This window comes from Ambystoma mexicanum, chromosome 9 (assembly GCF_040938575.1).
Source record: "Ambystoma mexicanum isolate Mex_15411 chromosome 9, UKY_AmexF1_1, whole genome shotgun sequence".
In the NCBI taxonomy this organism is placed as follows: domain Eukaryota; kingdom Metazoa; phylum Chordata; class Amphibia; order Caudata; family Ambystomatidae; genus Ambystoma; species Ambystoma mexicanum.
Genome location: NC_090931.1, coordinates 434,383,945 through 434,410,058, shown reverse-complemented (window position 1 = coordinate 434,410,058; position 26,114 = coordinate 434,383,945). Strand labels below are relative to the sequence as shown.

At 44.7% G+C, this 26,114-nt stretch overlaps 1 protein-coding gene across 15 annotated transcripts in view; it reads right to left on the bottom strand.

Moving 5' to 3' along the window:
- AP2B1 (adaptor related protein complex 2 subunit beta 1) overlaps positions 1–26,114 on the bottom strand; it is a 1,113,451-nt gene that overhangs the window by 21,614 nt on the left and 1,065,723 nt on the right. For all 15 annotated transcript variants that reach the window (XM_069614911.1, XM_069614900.1, XM_069614904.1 and 12 more), the window contains one exon: positions 14,128–14,282. In XM_069614911.1, the coding sequence (XP_069471012.1) occupies positions 14,128–14,282 (155 nt within the window). The remainder of the gene's footprint in view (positions 1–14,127; positions 14,283–26,114) is intronic.

Here is a 26,114-nt window from a genome sequence, read left to right as displayed (position 1 = left end):
GTAGGGACAGTATTCTTTATAATCTTACAAGGCACCTATTCCGATTTAAAAGAGATGTTTGGGAAGATCATGAAGATATATCCACATATCTTATTCTGCCAATTTAAAAACTATTTATGGCACCAGCCCTTGAAGGCGGTGGCAGAGTGAACGTCAGCTATGTCTGTTCCTTAATACCATATTCCATCAACGCAGAAAGGCCATTCTTTACCAAAAAGATGTCTGCACATGATTCAATGTGTCTCAAGTCATCTAGCATTGTGTACGACCAGAGGGCAATTCGAAGGAAAATGGGCAACTTTACTATGGCGATCAAGAGGAACATTTCCATATGAAGATACTTATGTGAAGACAAAAAGGATGGAAAGTGGGACGGGGTGGGCAAGCAAAAAGCATATGTATCCATCCCAAATTGGAGAACGAATAAAAGTTGTTGAAATGAAGAGAATGGATTGCTCAGATATGACAAAGATCAGGAGAACCAGGAGAGACCTCAGCTATTGGTGTATGGGCGTGTTGCCACCTGTATCGGATGGGAAGGACGACTGTTATCTTGCCCTGCACACTTATTGAAGAAGGAACCGGTAGGCATAGTGCAAATAGTCAATGACAGATGCCTAGAGTCATGAGCCAAACACTAAATTACTAACATGGGTCAACAACAAAGAAGGGACAAGTATCCATAATACCATTAAAGAATGCAACAACATGCTTCAAGAATGTAGGCTTGGTTCTGGTTGGAGAGAACAAAGGGCCTGGACAGACAATTGAGATCCCAGGGATGGATGGAGGAACTGCAGTAGTGATGGACCAATGATGGGCCTGTGGATTCAGAGCTTACATGCAGTTGCCTAGAATTTGGGGAGGAATATGTTACATTGTATTAACATATGTTGCAGCATTAGTGATTACTCAGTGATCTGAATATCGTTGAATTTGCAAACATGAACAAACACCAAAGAAGGAAGAGGTTGCTTATTCTTCATTGGCTGAAAAGGGAGAACTACTTCTCAACAACATCGATAAAGGTCTATGAAGACATTCCAGATGAACAAACTGTTCAGCAAGACAGTAATGATAATGACATCTATATTCATACCAGGACTCCAGACTGTAGTGAAAGCCAAGTGGCTGCAGATTACCAGATGGAAGCTGTTACAGACAATCAATGCAGCAATAAAAGGATTCAATGCAATCAGAGAAGAATTGAGAGCCATCCGGCTGATGACTCTCCAGAACAAGTATGCCCTAGACTTAACTACAACAATGGAAGGAGGCGTGGGTGCCAAGGTTGGGCCTTCTTGCTGTACATTCATACCATTCCAGGACATGACAGAGAAAATGAAACCCTGATGGAAGCAATAACTACGCGACGCCATTTGCATACGAAGATGAAAGATGAGGTTGAGGAGACAGCAGGAGGTGACTGGTTTTCATTTCTATTATTGTGGATGCCAACCTGGCTGGTGAATACTTTCAAAATACTCAGAGCAATACTCGTGTTGGTACTGATATAGGATCATCGTGGGACAGTGCCAGAAGACAGCAAAGAAAGCTATTGGGATGAAGATAATGATTGATATAGATGCTGGAGCGGGTAAACAGATGAAAGATAAGTGCCAGTGAGAACATAAACAATAGTCCCTGGCACCTCCAGGAACAAAGTTCTACTATCCCAAGGATTAGAAAAAATATGTAGGACGCTGGATATTCTGTCCACCATCAGAATGCTGTCCCATGACCTGGAGTGTGACTGAACGTATAAAGAATACAAGTCACCTGAGGGGAGTGACAAAGATGAATTCCAAAGAAACAACAGTGGGAAAAGAAGATGAAAGAAACTGAAGAGAAGAATATGGTCGAGGACTCATCCAGAGGGGGGAATGTAGAGGAGCATGTGGATGCATTTTCCCTACCTCCCGCCCCATCACCACCGTCATACTGAAACAGCAGGAGAAGGGCTGTATGTGGGACCTCATGTGAAATGCCTATACCGCATCGAGTGCATGAGACGCGATATGGACTCAGGCAACAATACCAAATGTACCCTTGTACTGAAAGAGTGGAAGGATGTCAGCACGCACCAATGGACATCATGTAATGCTGAGTGAAATCTGGCGAGGGCAGAATGATGTCATGAAAAAGATATACGAGGACTTACTGAAACAATATGAAAATACTTAAGAATAACAATGTAACTGATGTGACGAGAAGCATGTACGAAATGATCAAGTAATCATATACAAAGAAGATGAAGTAACTTGCTGACCAATAAGTGTAAATACAGAGTAACGCAAGGTAGATGAGATGTTAATGTTAAAGGATATTTGTATTGTGCACTATCACCACCGGAGTGGTCACCTGGCGCTCCGGCGGATCTGAAAAGGAAAAAGGGGGTGGGGGATGACGTTAGTGGGAGCGAGCAGGATCAGTGCAAGAGAGCAGTTATGTGCTGTTAACACCGTTCGCGGAGCTTGGGGTGCTTTACCGTTTGGTAGCCATCGTGTGCTGTTGTGCAAAGCTATGTATGGTTTGTTTTGATGTTGCTGTGTAGTGAAGTTTGTGCGGTTTGTTGTGCTTTAGGGTTGTGGTTGTGTTTGGTTAGAGTTTGAGAGGTGCATGCAGAGGGGTGAGATTGATAGTGGGCAGGTCATTGGCCTCGCTATATATAGGTGATATGGGCTGAATTTCACGTTCTTTCTAGGCGTGGCTCTTGAATATCTCTAAATCCAGTCCAGGCTAATATTCACAATCTTGTCTATATATGATGAATGCCAATGTTCACTACCGTCTCCAGATGACCTACCTTCAAGCCCATCTAGACGCGAATCAAGCTAGCATACAGGATTCTATCTAAATATGGCATTGTTAATATTCCCAGTGCAGTCTAGATGTGACAATGGCTAATATTCGCTATACTACCTAGATGTGGCACTGGCCGACATTCATAATCCTCTCTCGATGTGACACAGGCTAATGTTCACAATTATATCTGAGTGTGGTGCTAGCTAACATTCATGATTCTATCTAAGTGTGGGATTTGCTACCCTTCAGATTCCTATCTAGATGCGACGCCGGTTAATGTTGACCATGCTAGCTAAATGTGGTATTTGCTATCATTCACAATTCTGTCTGGGTCCGGCGCAGGCTAGCGTTAACTATTCTGTCTAAATGTGGTACTTGCTAACAATCATAATTCTGTCTGAGTATGGCATTTGGTAACATGTATGGAGTGGGTGAGGTTGTTGGACAGTGTTGGGCATGTATGCTAATATCTGTCCTCCTGGGGTTGTCGCTTGTGTTCTATTCCACCTAGCGTCAGCTCTCTTGTTGTTTTAGGGGTTTTCCTTAGTCAGTTCTGGGTGTTGCCTGTGCCATCATATATTCTGTCAGTCTTTTCTTATGTTTCCTGTTTGGTTGTTTCAATTTGGTTCCGAGGTGCTGAAGAGCCAGGTAGTAGGTAGTAGTTTTCCAAATTGTAGGTGGTCTTTGGTGTTTGTTATTTCTTTTGGGATGTTGTTCCAAGTTTTTGCTGCTAGGTGGGAGAAAGAGGAGTGCCCTAGTTTTTTCTTGACGTACGGTTTTGGTTCCAGGCAGATTTCTTTGCTTGATCTGAGGAGTCTTGTTGGCTTGTAGATTGTTATTATCTTTTGTAAGAATTCAGCTCCGTCCGCTGATTACCCTGTGTGTTATGCACATTGTTTTGAAGGTGATACGATGTTTGACTGGGAGCCAATGTAGCATTTTTAGTGCTCGAGTGATGTGGTCTCTTCTGGATAGTTTGAGGAGGAGTCTGGCTGCTGCATTTTGGATGTATTGTAGTTTCTTCAGGAGGTATTCTGGCATCCTGAGATAGAGATGGTTTGCATAGTCGATTCTTGACATAAAGGGCGACGATTGTAAGTCTTTTGTGGGTGAAGGAGAGGAAAGGTAGGATTCTTCTTGTGTGAAGGAGGAAGAAGCATTTTTTGATTTGATCATTGCGTTTATTTGTGGTTCTAAGGTTAGTGCGTTGTCCATTAGGATTTTTTACTAACTTAGATGGTGTGTGCGCGGTTTCCATTTCTGTTGGCCAGGGAATGTAGGTGGTGTTCTCTTGGTTTTTGGATATAATCAGGATTTAGGTCTTTCCCGGGTTGATTTTCAAGTTGTTGGCGTTCATTCAGTCAAAGACTTCTTTTAGACATTCTGTTAGGGTTGAGTATATTCGATTTTGTAGAGGATTTGAGTGTCGTCTGCATAGTTGAAACATGCAATTTTGTATTTTTTTTTAACATATGGATTACTGGGGTCTGGTAGATGTTGAAGTGAGGATCCCTTTGGTACTCCAGTCGATAACTCATGGAGTAGATTTGAAGGGTTTTATTCATATGGTTTCTGTTCTGTTTGCTAGGAATAATTTAATCCAGAATAGTGCCATGTCCGTTATAACTATCTTCCAATATTTTGGTTAGGGTGTCATGGCTTACTGTGTCAAAGGCGGCAGAGAGGTCGAGCAGAATCGGAGCTGAGGTTGTGTTGGAGTCCGCATTTGTTTTTAAGTCATCCCAGATGGATAGTAGTGCCGATTCTGTTCCTCTAGCGGGTCTGAAATTGACTTGCGCTTAGTCTAGTAAGTGGTGTTTTTCTACATGTTCTTGGGCTAATTTGCATATGTAAGTTCCTAGGCGTTTTGCCGGGTAGGGAATGTTTGAAATCGGTCTGTAGTTGGAGAGGTCTTCCACGTCGTCACTTGTGTTTTTTAAAAGTGGTTTAATATATGCCCATTTGAAGGATCGTGGTTCCTGTTTTGTGTGTTGGTGGAATTGGTGATTCTGTCATCATAATGCCTTCTCTTGCCTTATGAATTTCCTTCTTGTATGAGCAGATTTGTTTCTGAAACTTTTTTTTTGTCTTGTTGTATTCTTTCCTGCATTCTAATTCCAGCTCTTGTTCTTTTTCATGGTGCTTTGTAGTGGGGGAAACCATTTTGCCATTGCTCTTTTTCTTGAGGGGGTAAATGTTTTTTCCGGGGGAATGCTTTCAATTGTATCAGCAATCCATCTGTGGAGTAGCTCAGGTTTCCTGTCATATTGAAGCTTGAAATAGACGAAAATAGAACGTGGAATGGAATGCAATGATAGGGAAAAGGGCGTCGGCTTGTGTAAAGATCCAGTCCGACTACCTCAGAAACAGACATGGGGTGCAGCGTTCGGAGACATTGGAGGAATAACTGTGTGCAGAATAAAGACAAGTGCAGATTGGTCTGGAATCAAGGATGCTATTTCATGGAATAAATGCAAGGCGCAAAGGGAAGGCGATGGATAAGCCGTATACGCAAGACATATTTCTCTTTGATTACAGAAGAAAACATTTGCAAGAGCCAAGTATTGGACAATTAACAATGGCTAAGGCTCCTACAAGATGGACTAAGCAAGTCTCTAGAGACCAAGAGGCACAAGAAAATCCAGTATAAGTAAATCAAATAGCAGTAAATAGGAGGTTGGAATGGACAAATGTGCGGTCGCCTCACATGTGATTCAGAATTCAAAAACAGGGGCTATTCATTAAGCCTCGATTGAAGATAGCAATATGCTTACACTCCCTCAAATGTCCCAGAGCAGAAGGAAGACTGCAAGGTCAAGTACAGACGGGAAACTTTGGCTTATGGTTGGACTGATGTGAGATGGGCGAATTGGAAAGTGGGGAGTAATCTGACTTGACGCAAGCACCTAGGTTTTGCTTAGCTTACGTGCTGCTAACGAGCCGAAAGTCCAAGGTTGGGTGAGAATGCCAACCAATCAGAGGGTCTATAGGGCAACGTGCTATACAATGTTGCATAAACCAATCCTTTACCATTTTCTCTACTATAATCAGTATTATACGTATTTAGTGGTAGTTCAAGGTGTGTCCTACAGATAAGGTGCAGCCAATGAAGTAATAAACCATATGCTTGCCATAAGTACAAATGTTCTCTTAACCAATCCTTCCAGTCAATAGGTTTTGTAGTTTGCCACGTAGGATGACATCATAGATGACGCATATGGGGGTATATAACCTTTGTATAATCAGGTTTGTTTGTGAGTGTGCGAGCATCAGTCTGATGTTCGTCAGCTCGCCCTGCTTTATTAAATTGAGAATAAAGCCTTATTTTGCCATATTTTCCAGAGTCTGTCCAGTTATGTGGTCTGGGATCTTTATTGGTCATTCATCTAGCAGAAGATATGTTTCAAGGTGGTAGAGCACATTTTGGTAGCAGTGCGGATGGTTCAGGTCTAATCGACCTAGGCACAGATACAGATCTTCGGACTTTTGGCTGCTTCAGCCATTAGTCAGAAGACCGCTGAGCTTCCTGTGGAGAACAGCAATTAACAAAACACGTGTAAGAAGATTTGGTTGCCAGGTCCCTCTGTCCGGTTATTTGGTCAGATCTTTATTGGTAATTCCACCCAGCACAAGAGACGCTTCAAGGTGTTAGAGCACAGTCTGACTGACAAAATCTCTGTACGTCTGCCTTTTGTGTGGTTAGAGAGCTGGTTTAGCATAGCCCAAGAGTGAATGGACAAATCTAGGAGACACCCTGACCCTTCCTTATGTTTGCTGGGATTTTGTAGGTTTACTTGCTAACTTGCTTCAGGATTTTTGCAATGATGCTGCACTGTTGGATTTTTAGGTCCAGATTTGGCAGCACCGGCTGGGCCCCGTGTCCTGCTCCTTAGCTCCACTTGTTTCCTTTGGCTGCTGGACGTCCTTTCAGGGCTTGCCTTTGTCGTCCTAACTGGATGTCCAATGCTACGACTGTTTCTGTGCTGTTTTTCTGGCTTGCCCTCTTAGATGTAGTGCTTCGGTTTGGAAGCTTCCATTATCCAGAAGGATGGTAGGACGCCACTACCCCACATTTGCTCTTCATCGTGCCCGTCTTGGATTATCTCCACTGTTGTCCCTGTCAAGTGACTTTTTTGTGTGGGCTGGCTGTTCCCTTAAGCCCTCCAAGCTATCCAGATCCTCAGAGTTGGATTCCTACAGTTTCCAGGTACCCTCTCCATTGTTGCCTTCCTCCTGAATGGTGGGTCATCCTCCTGACGAGGCCGATTGTTCTTCCTTTAGGTCGTCGTTGTTGGTCAAGTCCTTGGATGATCACATCATGAAATCCGACCTGCAAAAGAAGATTTGTACTTATCAGGTTGTTTTGCCATTCGCTAGCTCCCTCTGTCCTGGGCTGGTGGAGTTATTCTTCAGAATTATCAGAACGGGCCACCTGGTACCATCACGGGTTTCTTCAAGTCTCCTTATACAATGGTATGCCAGTGAGTTACAATGCCACACATTTTAGTTTCTTCCAGGGGCTTCTGGGTCTTAAATCTGAAAAATAAACTCTCCAAGAGGGTTACAACTTGGGTCCCATGCACTTGGTTGCTACTTTTCACACACCTGTGAGGTAGAAATGAGGCTTACCTGACTTTATCCTACAACTGTGTATTTGTCCAGGTTTATTCGTATAGCAAATTTCAACCAACTCTACAAACTCCTACTGTTGAGTATTTTTTAGCACTAGAATGGTAGGAGTGTAATGAGACTTCATGGGTCTGGTATTGTTAGACTAACCATCATATCCCAGATGGCTCTCTTGATACTGTTGGCTAAGTGTTGACCCCTTTTTCCCTCATAGGTGCTGGATGTAGTGTATCATGTACATTTGCATCAATATTTCTTCTATGTACTAGAAGTGAGGAGAGTTGCTGTGGCCATTCATGTGTGTCATTATGGGCCCTTAACGAGACTCTGTAAATGTATTTAACTACTATTTATGGCTTTCACCTCTGCACCCTCCCTTTGGACTTATATGTGTTGTTCCTACCACCATAAAAGAAACATACATTTAGCATACAATGTGCCCGACTAGGTTACGTGTAACTCAACATACCTATTTAACCTTATAGATATTTTCTCTGTGATTCTACAATAAGGCCCATGATATTTAAGCAGTAGGCCCAGAGCGGGGGTAGGGGGTTCCTATAGTTACAGGCCTGAGCGAAGCAACAACCTTAACAAAGGATCTGGGGCATTACCTGAAGTGGTAATGCCGTCCCGCCCCCCTGCTCAGGGCCTATTGCTATTAGTACCCCGGCCCGTAAAACCGTGGTAGTAAGAGCATTTTATTTCTGTTCCGAAAAGGAACCAAAAAAAATTAAAATGTCAAAAAATGGCCTACGGGGAAGGGAAAACGAAGTCAGTTTTCCCTTTCCATGGGAGCCATTGAAAATGTATGTAAAAGGGTAAACAAACAAAATGGCCACCATGGAGAGGTAACAACACTTACCTAGATCTCTGCCGGGGGAAGATGGCAGCCTCCAGCCGTGTGTTCCGAGCCTCCTCATGGGCTGAGTGGCTGCCACACACACCCCGCCAGGGACAGAAAGGAAGGAACGTTGTGGGGAGAGGGATTCCTGGTCAGGTAACGCCCTGGCAAGGGCCAATGATATTGCATGTTATAATCTCATTGTCCCTCGCCGGGTACTAACTTTCAATATACCAGTGTGATTTATTCTCAAGGGGTAACTATTAGGAATAACTGTACTTCACTTCCAGCCTAACAGCTCATTGAGTAGAGCCCGAATGCCCTGCCTCAGCAACCACGGTAGAGAGTTGGGTCTTTCTTGGTTGGAAACCCCTTGGTCTTGCATTTAGGTTAGACAGTTTAAAATCCCTCAGAGGGCTGCAAAAAATGTCTCCAATAGTAACTTTCACTGGATTCTGCCCAAATCCGCACAACTGGTTGCCCTTGGCTTATTAAAAAATGCTTTACTGTCCTAGACCAGAAAAGCATTTTACTTACTTTAATAGCGTTTTCTCTTCTAGCAGCGACTCTTTATTGAACTTTTGAGAAAACTAGATAATTACATGATACAGTGCTCATTTGTTCTGCAATGTTACTTATCTGTTACTGTAGTGATTCATCTCTTACCGTTTCCTACATAAAGATTATATTTTTATAAAAAAATACTGTGTGCTGATGATCTCCCATTTGGTATTTGTGAAAAGCGTTTACTGTACCGGTTAACCACTCCACTCCCCTTTTAAGGGTTAAGGCTGGGATGCACTGCTACACGTCCACTTAAGAAAACTAATATCCAAGTATGGCAGAAGACATTCCTAAAGGGTTTAAGGAAAATCTCCTTAACAGTGATTGGGGCTCATAACAAGTATGCCGGTCCGGAAACAACGGTGCCGGTAAACTTACTGGCACCCTTGTTTCCAGACTGGCATACTACAGGTCTGCCTGCCGGATCCACCGTGCCCGACAAGTCTGACCCTACCGGGCACTGCAGCCACGGTAGGCAGACTGTCATGGAAGCAACAGCACTGTTATTAATGGGGCCGGTGCTTCCATTGTCCCCACTCCCATAGAGTCATTTGGGACTCTATGGGAATGGGGAACAACATTTTACCAGCGCTTGACTTTCCGGGCCGCCAGGGTTTTAACACCCCCTTCTCCCGGTATTTCCGGGTCTGGCGGCAACCTGCCAGTAGCACCGCCGCGGTTACCGCCAGCCCCGTAATGAGGCCCATTGTTGTGGAGGTTGGTGCACAGGCCCCTGGAGAGGGCTGTACAACCACTAATCGTAGGGTGGGGCAACCAAGCATAAAAGGGATGCCACATCTCTCATAAAATGGTAACATGACAGATCAGTCATTGCTTAACTCTAGGAAGGGGATGTCAGTTGACACACAGTCACAATCAGACCACACACTTATCCATAGAAAATACAGCAATTGAAATACTTATAAGATGAGATACATGTTTGCTACAATTACCAAGACATTACACTCAATGGAAAAATAATTATAGTATCACCAAAACTAGTTACAGTGTACATATGACTTGCCGCCTCTGGAGCCACAGGTAGGTACTTGCAGTCTTGGCTTCAGGATAGCTAAACAAACCAGTAAAGTACAAGGCTTCTTTTCTAGTTGTGCATTCCCGGGGACTTGAACCACAAGCCAACGGCAACACTGACTGAAAAGAAGAAAATAGGGCCTTCCTTGATAGGAGCCTCTCAAGCCTGCATAGAGGAAGACTCTGGAAATGAAGGGGAACATGGCTGGGAAGAAACTAATGCTGCTCTTTCTGAGTACATTTCTCATTAGTGGCTAAAGCACCTACCTAGATACACTACTATGAAGCAGAGACTGGCCTTTGCTGGCGAGTGGGCTTTGCTGGGTCAACATGGCATCAGGGTACTGTAGTTGGAAATGGCTTAGAGTGCGAAAAAGTTGGCAACCAGGCTGGTGGTGTCGAGTGGGGCTGCTAGAAGACTGCAAAGTCACAGTTGTGGAAACGGCTCAGTTTTGGCTTCGAACGTAGCTCAGAGTTACGAACACGGTCGAGTGTCAAGGTTGGAGATTACTTTGGTAATTCCCTTGCAGCAGCTTGGACAGTGTAAAAAGGTGCCCAAACTGGTGTTAAGGTGGCTTTGAAGATGCAGGGAGAGCTAGGGGCCGCTTCCTTGGTTCGATGATCGATGGGAAACCCAATCCTGTGACTTGGGGCAAGGTGAGTACTTTCTTCCACCCATTCCAACCAGGAAAGTTTGTAGAGGGCACCTGTAGGGGTTCTGTCATCTCCACTGGCAAGGTCATGGGTACCAGTGCCTCAGTTACAGTAGAGCTTGTGCACACACCAGCATTACCTGAAACGTGCCCTTGAGATGGGTAGGGAGAAGAGCTTCCCTCTTCCTTTGAGGCTTCCCGTACAGCAGAGGAGTTTGGAAGAGACCATGTCCCCACCAGAGTTCCAGGTGAATCCATCTTGTTGTAAAGTACAAAGATGATCAACTAAGGGGAGTCCCCCCCCCACCCTTACATAGCTAAAATCCTACAGCAGATTGGTCCACGGCAAAGCTGCCTTTATAAGTGCTCTTTGCCCACTGATGTTGTACCCAGAGTGCCTTGGGTGGAGGAAGAGGGACGGGAGGACATGCAAGTCCAAGTTGGTGAGACCCCTCTGTGGTCTGCACCTCTCCTCTAGGTCACTAACTCTAACCCCTTCTTCTCTCTGCCTACTTTAAAAAGAACAGAGTAATCAGCACTCTGGTTTGAGAGGGCCATTATTATGGTAGGAATATCTATGTAGCACCTATTCCCAGGGGACGTCTGACCTCCCAGAGAAGGTTCTTGTTCCCAGCAGGAAGTTGTTGTCTCTCCTCAGGAGGGGCGGTCAAAGAAGAAACGTCCTGGGGTGGATCCCACAAGTTTGTTATGGGTACACCCAGGCCAGACAGCAAATACATACCAAGCACTGTTATGAATGATTCACCTCACCAAACTGATAATGATACCCAATGTTTATAGCTGTATAATTGTATAATTGTGCAATCTCAGTCGCTACCATGCCATAACCAGACATGGCTTATATTTATATATTAAGATGCAGCCAGGCTGCTGGGGTACACAATTATAGGAATTTGACCCAAAGGTGCAGATGGTTAAACATCTCTGGCTGTTGGAGCTTGGTTTTCCAGCAGCTGCATCCAGGAATTCACATGACCTTAGAGCCTGGCCTGCTGTAACTGCAGGGCACTCGGTGAGATCAAGAGTCTGTTCCAGCAAATGTACATGGGTGCACTATGTTTCTGGCATAGGGCATTACGAAAAGGGCTTCCTTTTCAGAGAGACCCGCAACATTTTAGCAAAAAATTTTTTTTTAAAACCACCACAAGAAAGCTGATGTTATTTAACCCTTGCAGATGTAATTCTGTCTACACCAATACAGTAGGCTCTAGTAGTATGAAAGTATGACATATTCGACTCCAGTAGTATGAAAGTCAAAAGAAACGGTTCTATGAAGACTACAGTGGGGGTGACCCAAGACGTACTGCAAGAACAGATGACGCAGGGTGTTGGGGCCTAAACACTGATACAGACAACAGCCAGTCCCATGGCAGACACCCTCTGCGGTAAATGACTGAAAGCAGTGGAAAAACGGGCTGGAGACAGTCCAAGCATGAAAGGCATGTACTAGCATACAAGTGGGATCATCAGTAGGCCAGAGGAAGCCCATGATGGACAACCAGGAGCCAAAAACCAAAACTGGAGATAACGCAAGGACTCCGCATTCAGCTGCCATTACCAAATCCGGCCCTTAAAATGCAGTAATGGTGGGAAACGGCTTGAAATTCACCAGCAGGTAAGTAACCTATTTCTTCTGAAAATTCAGAACAGAACTGACCTTTGGTATAGGGATTCCTCTTAAATACCACTATTTATAGGTCTTAAATACCACTATTTACAGGGGGCTGGTCGAAGCAAGACAAACAATCCGAACAGGGGGCATGAGACAAAGTTCAGGAGGCCAGACCATGTGGTTGCCCCCGACTCTGCCACTCAACTTGGACCACGTCCACAGGATGTGATGTGGACAGCCCAGGCAGTGAGGCTGCTTAAAACATTAAAAACAAAACGGAGGCTGCTTCACTTGGCTCACAAAGAGCCCGCAAGGGCAAAATGCCATTTTAGACCTACCGCATGGTTACCCGGACCAAAGAAAGCAGCTAAAACAAAATTGATGAGAGCAGGACTTCAAAATACTTTGTTACCAAAGAGCTGATAAAATGGAACATTAGGCTACCAATGCAGTAAATTTGGTGGCATCACTACAGAAGCCAAAACTAAGTAGCAGGTGCTGCACACGCCTAGCCCTTAAATCCAACAAAGTGATTAAAAAGCACAGCTGGAACTAGAAGCCTGATAGGCAAATGAGGACCATATACTCAACATGAGTGAAAAACTGTTGCAATGGCATGGGGACGTCAGTAGAAGCCAGTTTGACCACCATAGAGCAGTGATGAAAAATTAAAAATAAGGAAATGGGACCATAAAAAGCGACCCTCAAATTCCCAGTATGTAAATTCTGTTTTAACAGTGACCATCTTTAATCTTTCCATTTTAAAGACTTAGTTTAGGAGTTGAAGGTCAAGAACATGCTGCAGGCCCACCCTTCACTTTTTCTCAGGTAGATAAAAGTACATATAGTATCAACCCTTTTCTAGCATCAGAGACAGAAAAGGTTTGATATCTGCTTTGCAGAGCAGTTCCTTGACTGCATGGGCCAAAATGCCCAAGGAACAACCAGATACGGTTACCAACTAATGCCAGGACTGGGAGTACATAGAGAATCGCCCCTCTGAATCTATGATACTGGAGCAATGTGAGCAGCTTTACGTCCAGCTCCAGTAGGTATCATGTTATGAGGCACAGCACTTGTGTTTGTAGATTGGGTTTAAAAATTCCAAATAATACATAGGTATTGCGTAGAAAAAAAACATTGTAAGTATGTACTAGGGACATGCACGTTCCACAGATAACGTCTACTTCATATCTAACCACATGTCGCCACAACTGCGCCCACCATGGAATCAGACAAGACACACACTTTTGCAGACCAAGTCTTCACTTGGTACCATGTAAGATAAGGAGTTGTAGGTAGTTATTGATTAGAAGCAAATGCTTATTAAAATATTTGTCCACGCTGGTAGTTTTTAATTTGTTCTAATCCTCTGACATGGTATTTCCTTCCAGATAACAGACTTATGTGGACATTTGTTTCGGTATAGAAGACAAACTACAACATTATTGCCCTCATGAGAACATTTTGCAATATCATAAGGCAACCAGGAAGCTGAAGCTGTAGAATCACAAGAATTACAATACTACAAGGATAATATAAGACCAGTGTAGGGGCACAAATTGCACAAATAAGGGCCCCTACTATAGTGAAACTTGTATGCCAAATGTGAATGAACCTCTAGTGTCATTTTACCAACACCCTGCAGATGTCTGTTTTCAGCAACCTAGTCCCGACACTATGCTGTATAACCACGCTTGGCCAGGGTGAAGAGACAGAATCTTCAGAGATGTGAACAGAACATCTGATTTAGCAAGGATTTAACAAAGTTGGCTCACACCATTACACTGCACTTATGAATCCATGCTGAACACCTTACAAATCTGGCCGGGGAAAGTCAGTGCAGCAATAGGACTAGAAAAGGGGGCAAACCGTGTTCCTTCCAGAAAGTGAATTGTTTAGAGAGACAGTGGGGAATCCACCTTACAATGCACAGACACAATTGTCTCCCCTCCACCATTTACCGTGTAGTTGGGGTTCCCTGGTTGGATGCGGAGCTCAGCCAGCACCCATATTCCATTAGTGAGCTTCAGGGACTGGTACAGCATATCTTGGCTTTCAACATTCCTCTTGGCAATGGTGTATACATTGCTGTTCTGAAGCTTCGTAGAAACAGCATCTGGAAGAGATTCAAAAAAGGAATGACTACAAGAGCAACGCACAGACAGAACCACAGACAGACCCACAGACGAGCGCGTGTTCCCGCCTTCCTCAAGCCCCAGGAGAACTAATGTTATAAGCATGCACTTCTACAATCCAGACTTAAGAGTATTACAAAGACAAGATGATAAATATTACAAATGCGTATAAATATTCGCTGAGAAAATGAACAGCAATAGAGCTAGAAAAGAAATGTACGATACTACACAGATATCTCAGCAGGCTAGCATTTAGTGATGAACACATCGAATGCTAATGGTAATTAGGCCGCAAATAGGACATCAGGGAGCAGAGATGCTGAACGGGAGGAAATAGATAAGGGGTGATGAGAACAGACGACATATGGAACAGTGCAAAGGAAAGGAGAGAGAAGTTGAAAATAGACAGGAAAAATATGACAGGCAGCAGGGAAGAAGAAGATCAGCAAATAAAAGCAAGGTTGGTTAACAAGACATGGGTTAGGTAAACACTTGAGGGAGGGACATAGATATGTTACAGGTAAAAGAAAAGAATAGGCAAAACTGGGAAAATTGTTAAGAGGGTAGACTAGAATTAGGGAAGAATGGCAATTGGGAGAGAGGAGGCAGGGACATGATAAGAAGAGAAGTGAGGAAAAAAGGAGAAAGCAAAGATGGTTAATAGTAAGGGGGAAAAGGAGAGAAAAAAGGAAAGAACAATGCAAAGATGAAGATCAGCGACAGAAAAAAGGGTAAGGCTAAGAGAATGAGCGAAGAAACTTGGGGTAAGGGAAGACTTGTCGAAAGGAAGATGGCGTGGGAAAGAAGCACAAGGATAAAAGGGGTCATGAAAAAGTATAGATTGAGGAGCATAAAAGGAGAGGGTATAATTCTGAGAAGAAAAATTAAGACCTCACAAATTCCAATTTGAAGCACTCATTTCTGATTCAATTGCATATGTTCTCAGGGATTGAACAAATCTGAAATATGAGGTCATCATTAACGGTATGTGCTACAAGTTAAAATATGCAGCACATTCTAGGCAGTCGATTTTATAGCTTTTTCAAATTTAATGACATGGAAAACTGAAATAAGAACTTCGGTTTTGGTTTTAATATGGTCCCTTGAAATATTTTTTGCAGTGGTGTGAATGCTCTTGGTCAATGAAGAATCACACATTTTGCACCCGTTGTACAGGTTTAGGGCACGCTCCAATGGTCCGCTGGCCAGAACGGTGTTCCCCATTTATGACAGCTACCGCTCCCCTTATCACCATCATATCATCCCTGCGCTCATCGACAGCTAGTTCTCACACATCCTACTACTAGCAAAATCCACAGCAAATGTGTATTAAGATGGCCTAAGACCCCCCTAATTCCTCCCACAATAGAAAGTCGGGCTGTGGCTACTTCGGCCCAATTTGACTGGTGGAAGATTGCATTTGAAAAGGTCCATATAAATGGCTTCCATTAGCTGATACTTCTGAAGTCTTCGGCTATCCAGGCCCAAAGAGACAATATGTGATTTTATCCAGTGCCCATCCCCATGCCTGTATTCAATACGCCAATATATTCAAGAGAAGAGGCCAATCACTCCATACCACAGCAATTTGTAGACATGAATGTATAAGCCTGTAAGTTTTTCCCTTTGCATGGGCCAGTTTTTTTTAAAAGACTGAAGAACTACTGGCCGGTGGCTTAGTTTCACAGTTTAGAGCCCACATGTATAAATAACTAAATGATCTGCTTCTGTTAGCCAAAACACTATTTATTTACTTAGCATTTGCAGCATGCGCAAAACCCGTAGGTATCTGGGCGCTGGAGAGCAGGTAATAAACATTACAGGGTTACTTACCACAGGCAACAATGGAAAACAGTGGTTTGGCATAAATCATAAGAATATTTAGAGACATAAGATATTTATATATAAAGTAATCCTGCTGGTACATAAATCAATAGTATTTACATGTGCAGCCTTATTTACATAGGTAATTTGCAAAGGACGTAGAGCAGATTTATTCGCAGAAGCGTATTGTAGAAGGATGAAACTGTAAGCATTAAGGCACAGAGGCTACACATTGGAGGCGAGGAACCAGGCTTTGAGTTGTCTGCAGAATGAGGTGTGGGAAGGGTCAGATCTAATGTCTAGAGGTAGGGTGTTCCAACCTTTGGCTGCCACAACTGGGAAGCTACTGCCCCCAGCCTTTGTTCTTTTGAATTTCTAATCTAAACAGAGAGAAGGAAGTCTTTAGTGGAGCGTGTGGTCTTGGTGGTTTGGGTTGCAGTTAGCAGGTTGGTAAGATATTTAGGAGCTATGTTAGTGAGGCATTTGTGAGTGATTGCCATTGTTTTGAATTTGATCCGGCCCTGAACTGGTGGCCAGCGCACTTGCGTCTGATTTCAGAGACATGTTCTCTTCTTGGTATGTTTAGTGCTGCCTGTAAGGCATTGTTTTGTGTGACCTGTAGTTTTTTAATGCTGGTAGTCGCACTGCCGGCCAGGAGGATATTACAATAATTGAGTTTGGTCAGAATGAGGGCTCTTGCTAAGGTTAGGCAGCTGTCTGCTGATAAGTAGGATCTGCAGGTGTTAATGAGTTTGTCGGTGTATGCTGCTGAGGATAAGGACGAATCAAAGTACACACCCAACATTTTAACTTCTTTAGAGACGGTAATGGCATTTCCATCTATTATGAAGTGATTGTATTTGGGGTCAGGTTTTTTGAGGTGTGTTTGGGTGCCGACCAGGAGTAGCTCCATTTTATCATCATTTAGACAAAGTTCATGTTGGGCCATCCAGGACTGGATCATCTGGTAAATGTCGTTGAGGATGGTGGAGTCGGTGTATCGTCTGCATAGTTTGTGTAAGATAGTCCACGTTCATCAAGGCCATCGAATAGCAGCTTGGTGAATATGTTGTAAAGCGTTGGTGACACGTAAGATCCTTGAGGGACTCCGCAGGGAATGGGGGCAGAGGTGGCGTTAGCTAGGGTGGAAAGAATTCTCATGGTACGCTCGTAGAGGAATTATTTCATCCAGGCAATGGCATTGGGTGAGAAGTGTGCAGCGGTGTCCTGGTTGGTGGCATAGAATTTTATGATTTACTAAGTCAAATGCTGCAGGGAGGTCTAGAGGTAGGATGACTAAATTTTGATTGTCAATTATGGTGTCCATTTGGTTTTTGCAGTCTTATCTTACATGATTGCTATAATTGAATTACATCCTTGTTGCATAACTTTAAATCCATTCCTCATTCACTCTTGGAATGCCACTACTTAATCTGCCAGGAAAAGAAAGTGAATGGCAAGAACAAACGTGGACCTATAAGCAAATGGTGTGTTATTTTGGTCTATGCATGCCACCAGCACTTGTGTTATTTAAGGATCTACAATTGCATCAGCATCTGCAATTGGGTTCTGCAAAAGTATTGTGCACGCTCTTTACAGGCCTCTGCTCTTTAATAAGTTGATTTAGTAAGTATCTTGGGAAACGGACTGCTTCCAAACAATATAAGTTGTTTGCAATCCCTGAAGATGAAATACCGATTAGCATCTCAATGTTCTTTGCTCATCTTTTCTAATGTCATGGGGTAACCTGGAGAGTCAAGAGCTCAACACACTCTAGCTGACTACCAACAACGCAAGCTGTTCGCAAACCGCTGCATCTTAATTCTACCAGCACTGTTGAGGATGCCACGCACACACTACAATTGCAATACTTTTAAATAGTGTGTTTTGCTGAGAGTTCCCATGAGCTTATGCTTTTCTACTGGACATAAACTGCAGTTTGAAGCATATTACGTGGTTTTAACGAAGTAAATTACTCCATGGCAATTAACTTTGATAAAATCACTTTGCAGGGAAGTAAATATACATGTGTATTTAAGAGTGAGGGACTACGGGGAGGTGCGGGGGGAGGGAGGGTTAGGGTGGTAGTTGGGGAGAACGAAAATTCAAAATGATTTTGTCAAAATAAATTACCATGGAGTAATGAACTTTGATAAAAAAACACTTAGAACCATTTGAAGAGGGGTAGGGAGTCGGGGGCGGCGGGGGGGGGGGGAAGACTATTTAGCTTAAGAAACCCTGCCACATCAATCCTTCAAGGAAACTAACATTGCCAGGATTACATCCACCAGCATTCCCTTTCCCAGGCTGATTTTGATGTCAATTGATCCAGCCTCCAATAAAGACCTGCCCTTTGCTCTTACAAGTGATATAGCAGATGCACTGATTTTCTGTAAGAGATTGAGAAGGCATACATACTCTCTACTGTCTATAACCTGCTGGGTCCATGTTGTCAGAAGAGGGGATGATTATCAAAATGCTATGCAGCTTTCAGAGCACCACCCACAACATTCTTAGAGGGGAAACCAACATTTGCGTACATCTCCCAGCCAATTTGAATTGGCCTTGCCTCCACTAGATCCACCAGCACCTACAAATCCATGGCAGCACCTCTATGTGATCCGCTGGAATGAGCCCAGGGTGGGCCAATTTGTGCCCATCTCAGCTCAAGGAAATTTCAGCACAAAGAAGGGAGATCTGTGCGACAGCTCCGACCCTTTGACTCAAGCAGAGTATTATGGGAGCCAATAGGAAGTACAGCATCTGCTCCCAACTGACTCCAGGGAGTGGGAGTAGCAATGCTCACTGTTATCCAAGTCTTATGATTTTTAGGGTCCCACCCAGCCTCGTAGAGAAATCAGCAGTGACTCTCTGTGTTAGGGAAATTATTTCTTTTTTCCAACTTTACCTCTATTGATTTCAATGGAAACCCCGGCATAACTGCCACTGACCTGGTATATCCTGGCTGCTTTCTTAGGTGAGAGGTCTTTTTAGCCTCACTCATCTGCTCAGCTCACATGTTTTGGGGCTACTGGTCCGTCTCTAAGTCAGTGCATTGAAAGTTTTATTCTCCAATTTTCTTTTTCCTGCATTTTTGTATTATAACCCAAGCTACCTTCAGATGAGTGTTACAGGAGTGCTGTCCCTTTAACCAAGCAACATTTTTGACACAGCTATGACATGCACAGGACAGACATGATATGGAAGTTAACCATATATATATATTTTCTGGTGCACTACATTGCACCATCTCTTTTACCGCAACAATACTATTTCGAGTGCCACATACTCAAAATGGCTGCTCATTGTAGGCCATCATTTGTGCCATCTTGCTTTTTGGCAGCCTGTCTTCTGAGGACGGAAACTCTTAAGTAAGGTAATGCACTTTCAGAGGATCCAGCCTTGGAATCAAGGTCAGTGCTTTGTGTGTCAGGAACTGGGAGACAGGTGCTCAGGTCCAAATCTACATTTCAGCCAGAGGATGTCTGCTGCTGGACAGATGTGGGGCGACTAGATGTTCATGACTGAACAGCCACTACTTGTTTGATAGACTAAGAGACTTCCTATTTGTGGGCTGAACAGCCCAGCCTGGATTTTTGATAAAAAGAGATGCTCAAGAGCCATTCTGAAGGTTGCCCATTGGGACCTAGAGTCCGCAGAACAAAGACATCACAAAGGAGAGACAAAGGGCTGCTGAGGGATCCTCAATTGCCAAAGCCATCCAACGGTAAACCTCTGGATCTTCTTCAGTGACCAGGAAAGAACTTCATCACTGTCTTCCTCCCCTAGATGGGTGGGCCTAGCCGTCTCATGTCCTGCACTGCTGTCCTGCCATCCATAGAATTAGTAAGTGTCCCAGGCAAATCATTTTCTTATGGCCAAGGAACCCTGTTGCCTGCAGAAGTTTCTCTCTACTAAGAAGAGGTGCCTGGTCTAGAGCTTGTATTCCACTGCCTACAAGAGCCAACCATGCCTGACCACGCCACCATGCAAATTCATTGCACCCGTAATGTCTCCGGTATCATCCTTTGTGATGGGAGTCAGAGTGGTCCTCTTTCATTGTAGTCTATCAAGTACAGTAGGTGAAGCTCTGGAACCATGCCACCTTCTCGAGATCGCAATTGCAGCTAGCCAGATCCAAATCAGACACTGAAAATAACCTCTGAACTCACAAAGCCTGGACCACAATTGCACCGGACCAAAGGCGTGACTAGTTGGCTCCATGGATTCCTACCTACCTGGAGGTGGTATTTGCAGGAGTTTGTTGCTATAGTGTACTTACCATTTTTGACCTCCCACTCTCCCCATAGGGAATCAACAGGCCTATAGTCCAATCCCTGCAACTACCGGTCAAGTGGCACAGCGAGTAGAGCGCTCGCTTTGACATTGTGCAGAGCCTGCTAACGCAGGTTTGATTCCCGGCGGGGCTAAACTCAGCCTTTCATCCTTCCGAGGTCGATAAATGAGCACCACACACTGTGGGTAATAATAAGCAGCGCTCAGATACCTGAGGGTTCGTAGCGCTATATAAATGGCAAATTATTATTATTTACCCTTACTTGGCAGTGGAGTTCTGGTCTGGAATTCCTTCTCGAGGAGCACTCAGTGAGCTACAATGGAAGATTAGCCCCTCCTTTTTGGGAAACTGATTTTCTGCTAAAAGAATGTTTGAACCTATTTTTTTAAAAAACATACCCTTTGGCTTTAGCCAAGTATTGTTGCAGGGGGTCCTTTGGACTTTCTCAACCCGTTTCAAACTACTTCACTGGGACATTAGTACTTGAACAATCTGGCTAGCGAAGTACTTCTTGAGCTTTAAGACAAATACCTTATAATTATTCTTGCATTAGTACTTGAAAATGTGTGATCGTAAAGTGATGTGGTGCTACCTATTGTGAGTATGTGTGTGTGTATATATATATATATATATATATATATATATATATATATATATATATATATATATATATATATATATATATATAGATACATTACTCACCATAATCGTATTTCTGATGCTTGTATCTGCTTAGATCACATGCTGTGCATAGGACGACATCTAGTGGAAGCTGCGGAGTATTACAGTTTGTTTTTCGAAACTCGAAAATGGGCGTCGACACAGGGCGTGCCAGTAATACTATCCCTAGTGTGACGTCCACTGTACCCAAGATCCCTCACGCGTCTAGGATCCTCAGATTGTATTTTTTCTGACATGAGGTAGCATGAGGAGTAGCGCGAGTACAGATAATCCAAGCAGATAGACAGAAAGGTAAGACTACAAGCAATCATGCGCCTTCTCTCAGAGGGGAGGAAGGGTGGGTCGCATGTGAATCTAAGCAGATACAAGCATCAGAAATACGATTACGGTGAGTAATGTATCCCTTCTGAGGCTTGTGGAATCTGCTTAGATCACATGCTGTGCATAGATTAGCGAGCAGTACCAGAAGAAGGAGGTGGGATGTGAGAAGGGTCATGAACAAATAAGTGTCTTAGAACCGCTTGTCCCACTTGTGTATCTGCCTTGGAATGGGTGTCAATGCAGTAATGCTGAGTAAAAGTGTGAATAGAGCTCCAAGTAGCTGCTTTGCAAATTGTGTCAAGGGGTACATTCGCAATGAAAGCCAGAGTGGCCCCAATGCCTCTAGTAGAGTGGGCCCTTGGCAGAAAAGGCAGGGTCTTTTCAGAGAGTGAGTAACAGCTGGATACAGTTAATAATCCACTTCGAGATGGCACCGTTAGAGACGCGATCCCCCTCTCTGCCTGTAGCTACGGTGACAAACAGTTGATCTGTTTTCCTTAGAGGTCTTGTTTTATTTACATAGTAGAGGACCGCCCTACGCACATCTAGGGTGTGTAGTTTCACCTCAGCTGAGCTTTGCGGGTTCTGGAAGAAAGCCGGAAGCTCGATGGACTGGTTTACATGGAATTTTGATATAAATTTAGGTGAGAACCTAGGGTGTGTGCGTAAAACCAGTTTGTCTTTATGGATAGTAAAGAAGGGATCCTGCACTGACAGAGCCTGAATTTCACTGACCCTTCTTATAGAAGTAATAGCTACTAAGGCGGCCGTTTTATAAGTCAGGTGTTTGAGACTGCTTTTATGCATGGGTTCGAAAGGGGGGCCCATGAGCTTGGCTAGCACCACATTAAGGTCCCACCCTGGTGGTGGGTTTGAAATAGGAGGGTGAAGTCTCTTTACTCCTTCCATGAAGGCTTTAACTACTGGTACTTTCCACCACAACACCTTGCTATGGGAAGTGGTGTAAGCCGAGAGGGCTGCCAGGTGTACTTTCAGTGAGTTGGAGCATGTATGTAACAATAGTGGAAGGAGTGCAATCAACTGGGTTGATTTGTCTACTCTGGCACCAGATAAACCTCTTCCACTTGTCAAAGTAACAGTGCCTTGTGTTTGGTTTCCTAGATTCCTTTAGGATGTCCATACACCTCTGTGGCAAATTGAGGTGTCCAAACTCTATGACCTCAGGAGCCATGCTGCCAGGTTCATTGAGTTGGGTTGCTGGTGCACTGTTTGACCTTGGTGCTGGGACAGTAGGTTGTACCCGGCTGGAAGTTTGATGGGCTCGCACACCGCCATCCTGCATAGGTGTGGGAACCACAGTTGTCTTGCCCACATGGGAGCAACTAGGACGAGCGTCATCGATTCCCTGTTCATCTTGTTCACCACTTTCCTGATGAGAGGAGTTGGTGGAAAAGCGTACGCAAACATCCCTGACCAGTTCATCCACAGGGCGTTCCCCTGGGAGTCTGGTTGGGGGAACCTGGATGCAAATCCTGGGCATTGTCTGTTTTCGCTTGTGGCGAATAAGTCTATAGTGGGGAAACCCCACTGAGAGAAGAGATCTTCTATGACCTCTCTGTGAAGAACCCATTTGTGTTCCTCTGGGAGGGAGTCTCTGCTCAGAGCATCCGCTAGGGAATTGAGCTCCCCTGGAACATGTTGTGATGACAGGAAGATGTTCTGTTTGAGTGCCCATATCCAGATTTTCTGGGCAAGCTTGGACAGATTTGGCGAGCGAGTCCGTCCTTGCTTGTTCAGGTAGAACAGGGCTGTAGTGCTGTCCATCCGGATTTGCACTGACGGGTTTAGTAGATGGGGCTCGAACGCCTGAAGCGCTCTGAATACTGCCAGAAGTTCTAGCAGGTTGATGTGGTTCTTGGCCACTGAGTGAGACCAGAGACCCTGAGCTGTGTGGTGGAGATGGTGAGCTCCCCACCCCGTCCGACATGCATCTGTAGTGACTACTGCCTGTACTTCGGGATCGTAAAAGGGTTTCCCCTGTGCGAGATTCTCTCGTCCACCAGTGAAGGCTTTGTACCAGTGTTGACGAAATGACCACTAGATCGTCCCACTGACCACCTGCCTGAGACCACTGTTTCGCCAACCATTCCTGCATGGGACGCATGCGCAGGCGCGCGTGGGGGACCAGGTAAATGCATGACGCCATCATGCCCAGTAAACGCATTGCTTTGCGTACCGTTATTTGTTGACCGGACTGATAATGCGGAATTTGCAGTAGTATATTCCGAATTCTTTCTTCTGAAGGAAAGGTCAACCCCTCCTGGGTATCTAGGATTGCTCCTAGGAATTGTTTTGAGGTGCTTGGCACCAGGCTTGACTTCTTCTCGTTGATTGAGAAGCCTAACTCGTGTAGGAGGTCGATAGTCCTTTGAATGTTTGTCCTGCAAATTCCTGGGGTTTCCCCCGTTATGAGCCAGTCGTCCAGATAAGGGTACACTGGGATTGCCTCCCTGCGTAGGTGTGCTGCCGCCACCGCCAGTACCTTGGTGAATACCCTTGGTGCTGAAGCTATCCCGAAGGGCAGTACCTTGAATTGGTAGTGGCGACTGTCCACCTTGAAGCGCAAGTACTTTGTGCGCTGGGAACATGGAAATATGAAAATAAGCATCTTTCATACCCAAGGTTGCCATGTAATCCCCCTTTTTTAGGAGGGGGATTACCTCTTGTAACGTGGTCATACGAAATTTTTGGGGCTTGACATACTTGTTGGCAGGCCGTAAGTCCAATACTGGGTGCATTGTCAAGTCTTTCTTTGGCACAAGGAAGTAAGTTGAATAAATACCCTTGTTTACCTGGTGTCCCAGGACGAGTTCTATCGCGTCCTTTTGTAGAAGAATGGCGATCTCCTCGAGGAGAATCTTCTGATGTTCTAAGGAGTGTACTCTTTGTCTTGGAGGATGGTTCCGGGGACGCTGCAGTAACTCTATACAATATCATGTGGATACTGTTGACAGCACCCATCTGTCTGATGTGATTCCTTCCCAAGCCTGGGTGAAGTTTGAGATGCGTCCCCCTACTGGGGATGCATGAGAAGGGACCCTGAACTGAGCATCACTGCTTTGATGGAGGCGTGCCGCCTCCCTTGCTGGGGCTGCCTCTGCCTTTACCACGACCTCTCCTATTACCTCTGCCGTAACCCTGGGTAGACTGTTGGTTGTTGTTCCACTGTGTACCCTGCCCCTGGGAATAGTTAGATCCTCTCTGGGAATTTTGGCCGCATGGGTGACGAAAATTACTATTCCCTCTCTGGTTAGGGGGTTTATTGGTTAACTGGCCAAGGGACTTGAGTGTCTCGTATTCGTCCTTGGCATTTTTCAGTGCGTCTTCGACCGCCTTACCAAACAACAGATCGGCTTCCACTGGTTTGTCCAACAATGATGCCTGTGTTTCTGCCTTAAAACCAGACTGCCGTAACCACGCATGTCTCTTGATAACAGTACCTTCTGCTATCTATCTGCCTGTGTTGTCCGCGGCGGCGAAGGTTGCTTTCAAAATGCAACCAGACACAGCTCTATCTTCTGCGGAAATCCGAGCTAATTGTCCCTTTAACGGTTCAGGAGCAGAGGCTATGAGAGCCGCGACTTCTTCCCACTGATGGCAGTTGTAGCTGGCCAACAGGGTGGTGGAGTTAGCAATCCTTGCTTGATAGGCGGACGTTGAGGCTACCTTCTGCCGAAACCGTATAGTTTTTTGCTCTTCTTGTCGGGAGGAGCTTCTGACGAAGACAAGGGTGTCCCAGCCCTCTTACGAGTGTTGGTGACAACTAGGGAGTCTGACTTAAGATGTCCTCTTCTATAGAGAGGGTCAGACTGTGCCGCCCTGAAAAGTTTTTCAACCCTGGGATTGACTGCTCTGGTGAGGTTTGGGTTCACCAGGGACTGATCTATTCTCCGCTGAATGGATTTAAGGATAGTGATGGTCTGGGCAACAGGCCTCCTTTCTCCCACTAACTCTTCTGCGAAGTCCCTTTCCTCCTGTACACCGTGGGTGTCAATGTGGAAATGTTCTGCTGCGCGAGCGAGAACCTCATTTAGGAGGGGTTGGTTATCGACCGGGGAGTCGGTAACCGGGGCTTCGTTCTCTACCGGGGAATCTACTCTGTATGTTTCCGGGTCATCCTCTTCTTCTTCCTGGTCCTCATCATCCCCATAGTAGCCCGTCCCGGTTTGCTCTTCTATCATACCAAATTCTTGGTCTCCACAAAAGGAAGCCTCTCCTTGATACCGTGAGTATGGTGTTGCGTAAGGTTGTACCTCGAAGGGTTCAGACCTCATCAGGGTTTCAACCGGGCCTTCTTACTCAGGGGGATAGGATCAGTAGAGCCTGAGGGTGTGGCCCCTTGTGGGTCATACGAGAGGAAATGTTCTGGATTTTTATCATAAAAATCAGCCAAAGAAGACATTCTTGACATGACCCTATCTATGTCTTCACTGGACCATTTTTTTGGAACTGGGAATGACTCTCTCAGCAAGTCTATGGGATTTATCTTGAGTTGCTTTGCTGGTTGTGGACCTATCAGCAGACCTGGGCTTGTCTGTCTGTTTAGGGGGGGTGGAGTGTTTCACCGGTGTGGAAGAATGTACAGGTAGTTTCTTCTGCTGTTTTCCCCCCCTCCCCGTGCGTAGAAAAAGGTTTTCCCTGTCCCTTAGTGGCTCCGGAGTTTTTCGAC